At 38.6% G+C, this 9,873-nt stretch overlaps 1 protein-coding gene and 1 long non-coding RNA gene across 2 annotated transcripts in view; both read right to left on the reverse strand.

Annotated features, from left to right (window-relative positions):
* Nucleotides 1-476, reverse strand: part of LOC123956471 — a 1,016-nt gene extending 540 nt beyond the window's left edge. The window contains exon 1 of the long non-coding RNA XR_006821544.1: nucleotides 18-476. This is a non-coding gene — a long non-coding RNA (uncharacterized LOC123956471). The remainder of the gene's footprint in view (nucleotides 1-17) is intronic.
* Nucleotides 477-4,826: 4,350 nt separating this feature from the next.
* psmf1 (proteasome inhibitor subunit 1) overlaps nucleotides 4,827-9,873 on the reverse strand; it is a 9,903-nt gene continuing 4,856 nt past the window's right edge. The window contains exons 5-7 of the mRNA XM_046028660.1: nucleotides 7,498-7,554; nucleotides 6,578-6,739; nucleotides 4,827-5,030 (exon numbers count right to left, since the gene is read on the reverse strand). Coding sequence (XP_045884616.1) covers nucleotides 4,979-5,030; nucleotides 6,578-6,739; nucleotides 7,498-7,554 — 271 coding nt within the window. The 3' untranslated portion in view covers nucleotides 4,827-4,978. The remainder of the gene's footprint in view (nucleotides 5,031-6,577; nucleotides 6,740-7,497; nucleotides 7,555-9,873) is intronic.

The following is a 9,873-nucleotide window of genomic DNA, read 5'->3' on the forward strand; positions in this document are numbered from 1 at the left end:
AAAAGATAAACAAAAACCTCTCTAGCCGTTGCTCAGAAGTGGAAAAACACAGGGAGCGCAGCACCCCTAAACCTAGTGTCACTAAACAAATATTTAACTACCAGGTGTGGGTAATCAGTGAACGAGCTTCCCCTAGCCCAAGTCTGTAGACTATCCCAGGTGAGTTACCAACTCTCAGTAATACCCAGGTCTCACAAACACAGAAGCTGTTTCCACTGAGGATACATGCACACACAGAGTTCAAGGTTAGGACCAGCGTCAGGGCAAACCACATGGCAAAAGGTAGCTGCCCTGAATCAGCAGCAGACCAGCCTATTTGAGGGGGAAGGCACGAAGGCGGTCCTGCAGGCGGCTTGGCGATTGGAGTAGGGGTGGTGTGCCGCTCCAATCGGAATCGTCGGAGGTGGGAGGCGGGATCAACCAGGCTTGCCGAAGTCCAGCCAATCCCCCGCCTCACAGTGTAACATGCAGGGAGAAACACAGACAGCAGTGACACACAGACGGCTGCCCTCGGCAGCCGTAACAACCGCTATGACCAGCCTAGTTCAAATGAACAATATGACTTGAAAAAAGATTAGTTCATTTTACTGAACGAGATTTAAAGATTTGATTCAGTAAAAAGAATCAAACTTCCATCACTACTGATTATTGACAAGTTAGTACTTAGCATTAATAACAAATTAGAGACCAGAGCCATTTTCTTGCACAAGGATTAAATAGAAAAAAAAACAACCCACAGAAGTTAAACTGCTGTAACTGGAATAAAATAGTATACCATCCATCCATCGTCAAACGGTTATCCTGCGTACAGGATCACCGGGGGTTGGAGCCAATCCTAGCTGACATTGGGCAAGGTACACCCTGGACAGGTCACCAATCCATCGCAGATAAAATAGTATACAATTATATGAATATAATAATTAATATATTAACATTATACTAACAATATCCTATGAAGTGAACATTACACTCTTTATTTAAAGTTATAATATTATACTAACACGCTCATGTATAATAGTTCCTCCTCCAGGTTGTGGACAGGGTCTCTGCAGTTCAGCCAGAGTCAGGATATCAGTGTGCCTATATTTGTTCCTTCAAGCCGCTTGCTCTGTAGAGAGTTTTAAATCCATTGTTATGAATTTTGTTTATCGTTTAACTTTGTTTAAGTTGAGAAATGCACATTTCCAAATGTCAGTATTTTGTGCATTTTCCTGTGCGATATGAATTCAAGTGCTCAACAAGCTCAAAGAACAAGAAAAGTTTCTTTTGATAAGAGGAGTTGATATGTTCTTCTAACAACTAACGTCTTTATGTCTGTCTTTACTTAATTTAATTAATGTTTAACATGTTAATACATGTTTTTATCTTCCAGGCCCAGTGATCGTGAAAGAACACAGTGATGTTATTTTAAACTGTTCCCTCAGCACCAAGGAGGACATTGATTACAAACGCTTTGACTGGAAGAAAGATGATCAAAAGGAGGTTTTCATTTATGATGCAGGAACTCATTCCAATAACGGTCAAGATCAGCAGTTCAAAGGTCGCGTCTCACATTTTCCAGATGAACTGAAGTACGGCAACGCCTCCATCATCATCAGAAATACGACGGTATATGACAGTGGAGACTACACCTGTGAATTTCCAAAACTTCAGCCAAAACAAATATTCCACATTCACCTTGTTGTTGGTGAGTGTTTTCATTAAACAGTTAAAGATTTTTTTTACTGATGTGACTAGTTTAAGAGTCCCAGATGGACTTTTGTCAAGTAGTCAGAATAAACATCTGGCGGGGGCTCGTCCCCACAGAGCTGCAGCCACGTCTGTAGAGATTACCTCTCTATCAGACAGGCTTCGTGTTTACAACACATGGTTCATGATGTCACTCTGCACAATGAAATTCCAGCCGTCTGAATAATGTTCATTAAACAGGGAAACACATAGTGGAGTAAAAAGTACATTTCCATCTGAATTGTAGGTAGTGAAGTAGAAGTACAAAAGTTCATACTTTGGAAATACTCAAGGAAAGTACAAGTAGGCCTACTTAAGTAAAGTACTTGAGTAAATCACTGGTTCCATCACTGGTTATCAGCCACTTTACCAATCTCCTCTGCAGTTAATACACTCCTATATGCAGGAACACACATCTGTTACATGTGAAGCCTTTTCACTCACACTGATCAGAAATGTTGTTATATTATTCTGTTTCTTCTGCTCCCGTTTCTTTCTCTTTAAAACACTGCATTTCATTTACAGATATTATATAGCTGTTTAAACAGGTAGTTCTCCTCATGACCAGTGAACTGATCCTCATGTGTAAAATCAGATACCTTTACAGATAAATGAACAATAGGAAATAAAGTTCTCACATTTCATTTAGTCCATATAAAACAAATGATCAAAGTTACAAACTTAAGTTGCTCATAGAATCTTAATGGATTTTGATGTTGTGATTGATTCATCACATCTTTGACTCTGTAATTCTTTTTTTCTTCCACAGAGTGATGGAAGAATTCAAATGATAAAACATTATCATTTTTTCTTTCTTTCTTTCTTATTTTTCTTTTCTAAAACTGTTCGTGCAGCAAAAACTTCCCGAACAAAACCCTGAACCTGGGTTGTAAATTCCTCCCACTACTCAGGCCAAAACCTCGTGGTGGCGCTGTAACAATCAACATTACATTTTAGCAATTATCTGGAATATGGCTTTGTTTGGAGTGAAAAACCCTTATCATTCTAATCTCTGATTTCATCTGCATCTTGTTTCAGTGGTCAAAATAGTTTTTCGCAAACTCATTAAACATTGTTAGGTTAGTAGATCACAAACTTTGGGAGGATTATCTACAGGCTTCGATGATCTAATGATATCAAAAGAATTTTCAAACAATCTGTTTTTTTTTATTATTTTTTGTTCTTAACCCACAATTTTACATACTTTACATGCTTGTAAATCAAAATTGGCTTGGGTTATCCAGACTTGTGCTTCTGTTATTAAACAAGTTGGAAAATATGTTTGCAGTTGTGATAAGTTACCAAATGTTTTAGTTAAACATAGTTTAAAATAAGTTCGAAGACCAAGGTACTTTATACTCTAGACAGTATAGGGTCCATATGGTCCCTTTCCCAGGTACCTGTCAGGAGCCTGGGCCAGTAGCAGGTGGGACTGGGACTGATCCCAGTATACGGGGAAGTAGTCCAGGATATAGTCCAGTTAAACACCACCAACTATGACAAAATAAATATATAATTGAAATTTACACATATAAGACATAGTCAATAAAAACTTTACATTTCTGGCACGGTTGTATCAGCCAGTTGGACCCTAACAAGGCCACGTTCGCATCAGCGGATCAACAGGGTGGCGGTAAAGCTCTGTATGCTGCAAATGGCTTTTAGTGTATAAATATTTTGGCATGTGATTACTTACTTACCACAGCTGAGCAGGTGGGTGTGTGCGCTGTGAAAAGGTGAAATGACTGTGATAAAATATTAAGGTAAGTGTGTGTTTGAGCAGAGACAGACACAAAACTTTGTTTGGTTTCCTAACATGTCCGTTTGCTTTTTGTGGTTGTAAATGGAACTTTCCATTTTCTCCCCATTTTTTGCAGGGTACACAGCAGGGGAGCGAAGGGACAGTCAAAGAAAAAGAGAGCTGAAAAGCAATTTCAACACATCTGCCACTGCTGATTTGAATTATTATTGTGAATGCTCTGATTATTCAGTATGCAAAAGAATAATGTTTTATTCTAACAGCTAGCACAGAGGCGTGGTCCAATGTGCTGCAAGCGAATTTGCAAATCCTGCCAGTGTGAGAAAAAGGGGCATCCTTTTGGTGGTTGGTGCATTTTTTTCACTAAACCTGTTGTAACCTTTTGAATTAAAAAAAAAATGCTTTAATGTGTTTTTCATTGGCTTGTATGCATATGTATTTTGAACTTATTGTAAGGTCTTATTGTTAGCTGCCTGTTCTGGGTTTTTAAGGCTCATGTTGATCACTCACTCATTCACAAATAAATATTTTTGTGTTTATAACCACCAGTGGTTATAACCATTGGACTGCACATTAGCAAGGTCTGATTGCATTGATCAATTGCAGTCTACCCATTGATCCTTGAAAGGGGAGATCACACTATCCCTGGATCTTTTTAATGTTCTTCTCACCCTCCACAGCTAGGTTTCTGCCTACACTGTGAACAAATAGACTGCAAATAGAATAAATGATCAGGACTTAACAATTTCGAGCCAATTTGCAGAAGATAGCAAAAATGTCCAGTTATTTCAGTGAGGCCTACATGAGAAATGTCACTGTATTAGTAGTATTTTCTGCACAATGTTTCCAGAAAAAACAAAACAGACAGCACTAAAATGCACCAACACAAGTCAGAATTTAAATATTTAGATTTTTATTAGAGTATTTCGAGAAGTTTCGTTAACCAAACAAACAAAAAAATGTAATGAACCAAATTTTAAGCTTTGAATTGAATCAACAAAAATTTAAGGACCCATCTTTTTTTTTCAAAATAAATTAAAACTATAAGAATCTAATATATCAAATGCAGACATGCTGTGTTGGTCGACATCGTAACATTTCAGCTAGATTACAGCCTCCCGACCTGCTGGGTGCTTCAGAAAATGACCCTTTCAAAATAATAAGGCTTACAAATGTCCAGATTTACTGATGACTGTGCGAATGTTTCTGTATTCAGCTTCCATTGGTTTCCTGGTGTATATTTAACACCAATTTTAAATCCAGAGGAGGGAACTTCTACATAAGTTACATACATGAGTTATATGAAATGAACAATTAGAAAACAAAAAACAGGAGAAAATCAGAAGGCAAAACTTTTATTTGCGGGCCACTAAACCAAATCAAACCAAACCCTCGAGGGGGTGAAGATGGGAACTTTCCGCCTGGCTCCTACTGGCTGGAGGGCAAGATGCTGCAAACAGGAAGTAGAAAAACAGGAAACACATCTGGGAGCTACATGAACATGTCATCATAGCCAGGTGGGGGCATGTGGTCTGGGTCCGGCCTAAAAAACACAGACACATTGCACGGTCATCATATTTTCACTTTCATTCACACAACATTCAGGTAGCAGCTTCTCATCTTAATATTAAGCTCTTATCACCACTTTCACCTGTGAAAAATGACAAACGTCACCGGCTGCAGGTCATATGAGTTTTCACTAACTTGATGTCAGGCCAAAATTAAAATTTGCCATGGTTTGTCTGCTCTCTGCATGCAAGGATTGTTTCCAGTTCATTCCCATCATATCAATAACTTCAGATGATCAACTGTCTAGTTTTGAACCAGGACCTTTCTTTATTTTGATGAAGACACTTGTGAATAAATAAGGTGTGTCAGATTTAGAAGGCTGCACGTTTTATTTCAATGTGTCAGATACATATTTAAGCAATAATTAGGTAAATATATGTATTGGATTACTCTGAGATACTCAATATCATTAGATATATGATTGGGACATCCACCATACATAAGAGTAACAATATTACATAACTAATAATTATTGATTTATCTGTTCTTCAGTTTTAATGCTTAATCTAAATTAACCTCTTAGTCTAAAAAAGAACAACTAATCGATTATTCCAGAAAACAATCATCAGATTAATCAAAAATCCAGTCAAAGTCCTCGTTGTTTGCAAAAATACAGTCTAAAGTTTAACCAAATCTAAAATGAGTCTTCAGTGGTCTGAGTTTGTCAAATTAGATGGCTATCTTCCAAATTTACGACACCTGCGAACTTCAGTGGGATGAAAAAAAATATGATTTGTAATCATACAGTGTGGGCTGCAATGCAGTGCAAAGCAAATCAATCCTGTCCCATAAAAGATTAATGGTGCCAAAGTTAACTCAGTTTGCTGAGCCAAAAAGATAACAGCAAATGGATCACATGTAGCACAAACATGAGGTCAACCAGGATACAGGTGTATCTGTGATCACAACTTTGAGAGAAACCCATCTGTCTAACTCAGTCTGCTGAAGCTTCATATCAGCTAAACTCCAATCAATCAATCAATTTCTTTTTGTGTAAAATCACAATGCAACATGGTCTCAAAACACAAAAAATACATAGGACAAACATACAGCAATGAAATACAAATAATTCAAATAAATAGTTAAATAAAACAGTCACATTAAAACATCAGTTAAAAGGATGTTTGAATAAAAAAAAAAGTAAAATAAATATACCCACATTGAAGCACCAGTACTAAAAAAGATGATTTGTCAGTAAGGTGATGGCCCTGACTGAGTGTTAGGGTACTTTTAATGACCAGAGGTAAGTCTTTGGTCTTGATTTAAACATTTCTACACACATTTTTACACAGAAAGAGAACTGTTTTTGTCCTGCATCACCTAACACTGGAATCAAGTTAGGAAGGGATCGCTTTGCTGCAGAGAAACAACTACAGCAACAAAAACTCACATGTGGGCATGAGAGCATCGAGCAAGATAGACTTATCCTTTAGGACAGACAGAGAGGTGTGTGTGTGTGTGTGTGTGTGTGTGTGTGTGTGTGTGTGTGTGTGTGTGTGTGTGTGTGTGTGTGTGTCTCACCCTGGTCTGCGTTGTCTGATTGGTCCGAACGGGTCGAAGCGAGCCCCCGGGGGAACAGCTCCTGGAGGCAGAATGTCTGGTATGCCGCTGGATGGGTCAAAACCAGAGCGAGGATACCCCGACCTCAACGGGTCCACTATCATCCCGCCGCCACCTCGAGTCCTGAGGGGGCGAGAGAGAAGAGTGAAGGAGAGGGAGGATGAATGAGGAGGACGTGTGTTTAATTTTTATCTTTTCTTTCACTCACATTTTCTCTTAATTTGAGTTTTATAGGTGATATATTATTTGGTATGACACTGATGTTCCTCAAAAGTTCAAACCAGTAAAACATCAGTGAGCGATGTCATGTTTTATTTGATGGAAGGAGGAGGTTTTAAAAATTGATTTCATCAGTGCTATTACACAGCAAGTTGTATGTTCCAGGATTATAATGGATGATGTGGGGGCTAAAAACCACTTGATGCTACCAAAAGCCATGTATGTGATCAATTTAAAATATAAGTTGGTAATTTACTTTTACAAGAAAACTAAAGTGTTTTTCTATTTGAAAATGTACTTTGTAATAAGCTGAATAAATTGCAGTAACAGAGTACAGGACACTTAAATAGTGAAGCTTTGTTGAAGGCCAATTAAAAAGCTCAAGCTGATGTATAATTAATGTTAGGACTAAACACAGACTCGGGGGTGTGCTGCTCGATTGCTCTGGTATTGTCTCTACAGAGTGCATCCAGAAGCTCTGATATCTGTGGTCAGAGCTTCACATTTAGCTGGTAGAGTAATCCTCTGCTGTGTGTGTGCTCATGCGTACACTGACTGTCCATCCCCAAAACCCAGATTAGAACAAAACCACACACTGTTGCTTGAATATATATCTAACTGACATTTGTAGGATTTGTTACGAGTGAGAGAGACAGACTCACCCAAAGGGATCCAGATCTGCTCCTCCAGCTGCAAACGGAGGAATCATGGGACCGGGCCTGAAAAACACACACACACACACACACACACACACACACACCTGTAAACTTTAAAACTAAAGATCTCTAAAGCACCCAAACCCACTTTGGTCAGTGTTTCCCACAGGATTTTAAGAGACTATGGTGGGTGGGCTTTGAACCCTCTGTACATTTTAAAGTTAAATGGATTCATTTGGTGCAAAATTAAGAGGCTATCTATGAAGAACTTGGTACGCTTGTAAACAATGTTGTGATAATAAACTATTTGATCATAAACCCATTGTATAACTATAAATGGTGACGAAACAGCAACAAAAGTTAAATTTATTTCATGTTTTCCCAAAATGTTTTTTTACTTTTATTGGACACATGTAATATGTTTTATACTTTCTGTGAATATAATCCAATTAATCTTTCCATGCTGTATAGAAACCTTATTTTGAAAACCAGGCGTTACCTCGCGCTACATTCATTAAGTCCAACCAGAGTCCAAACTTGATAAATAATGTTGCATGTGGTTCTCGTATCGCGTAACATGAAGACTTCACAGCCTTCTCTTCAGGTAGGACTCTCATTCTGCAACACTTGTCTTTGTAAAGAGAGAAACTGACAGGATAAAGTCGCTAACCTGCCTGTCAGCTCGCACTGGTCCGTTTCAGTGGACTTACCATGAAGGCTTTAATACATGTGCACTCCAAATGTAGGCGTGGCTACCTTAATCGCCTTCTCACAAACGAGTGACAGAAACAGGCCGTTACTGTTACCGTAGTTACCTCAAAAGAAAAGTGGTTGTCTCGAGTCGGAGGTCAAAGTGTCTGAGCGTGCGAGCTTACAGTAGCCCACAAAACACAACGTTAGAGGTCTGTAATATATTATGAGATGTGTAAAAATATTTTCCCGTTCATTTTGAAACTATGGCGGAGCAAATTAGACTGTGGCGGGCCGCCGTGGTCTCGTTAATTAATGGGAAACACTGTCTGTGTATAGAGCTGACATCAAAATCAGTGCTGAAAAAGTCGATAACAGAAATTCAAGACTCATTTAAGGTATTCATAAAGCAAAAGCTCTACTGCCGTTTTCAGTTTCTCAAATTTGAATATATGCTGCTTTTCTCTGTTTCATATCATTGCAGACTGAATATCTGTAGTTTAGGATCGATGATCAGACCAAAGTTAATGACTCTGAAGAGGCTCTGGGAAAATTTAACAAGCATTTTTCACTGTTTTATGCCGTTTTTAAGAACAATAAGGTAATATGGGGACGCTGAGGAGTCTTAGTAATCAGCAGATTTTTAAACAAATTAAAATTCTGCAGCTTCTTTGCTTAAACAAGAATCCAGTGTGACAAGAGGACAAAAAACAATGGATGATTTGGATGATGATTTCTGACTTTAAGAGGTTTCTCAAAGTTCAAGGAACCAAAAATTACCCAGAGTGACAGAAATTACAGGATGCATGTGTCGAAAGGAAACTGTAATCTTTTAAAGATTGTGAGGTGTGGAAATACACAGAAAATGTCGAGCATGTACAGCAAGGATTCAAAAAGAGTAAGGTTGAAAGAAAAACATTTAAAGCTCTATAAAATAGAAAGTGGAAGGGAGAGATGCTCCTAAAAGGTTGGTATTGGAGGGCTTTATTTCACTATCTTAACGAAACCGGTCTGATTTTCAGTTTAAAACCATGATGTTACACATCTCAGGACAGCACGGGGGGACTTGCACCTTTCACGCAGGTTTGCCGCTCGCCATTAAACCACAGAGAATCCGATGATGAAAAAAATAAAAAAGTTCCCTGGTTCCAGCTTCTCAAATATGAGGATTTGCTGCTTGTCTGTGTTTTATGTGATAATAATGTTTGGGTTTCGGACTGTTGGTCGGACAAATAAAGACATCTGAAAACGTCACTATTATCCAACATTTCATTGATTGTGATAAATGGATGAAAGGTTAATCAATAATGAAGACAGTCGTTAGTGGCGGCCCCTCCCATCATCCATCTTACACACTTTTCTGAAGCGGTGACCCAAAATCCACACACAGATCCCAAAAGTTTACTTTATTATAAACCTAATCCTAAAGCTTGACATTATACATCACTTATAATCCCACTTTATAATCTCATTGGTAAATATAAATATTCAAAGTGAATCACAGGCTTGAGTTTGCTTTCTGACTGACACAAAGATCTTCTGTGTGTTTTTTGAATCATCCATTCAAACTTCAGGTGTTCTGGATCAGCCCCGTCAGCTCCGTCTCTCCATCTTTTCTATGCTGACCTTTTCTCTCCCTCTCCGCCAGCTCCTCCTCCTCCTCCCCCCCCCCCCCCCCCCCCCCCCCCCCCC

Source organism: Micropterus dolomieu, linkage group LG18 (genome assembly GCF_021292245.1).
Source record: "Micropterus dolomieu isolate WLL.071019.BEF.003 ecotype Adirondacks linkage group LG18, ASM2129224v1, whole genome shotgun sequence".
In the NCBI taxonomy this organism is placed as follows: Eukaryota; Metazoa; Chordata; class Actinopteri; order Centrarchiformes; family Centrarchidae; genus Micropterus; species Micropterus dolomieu.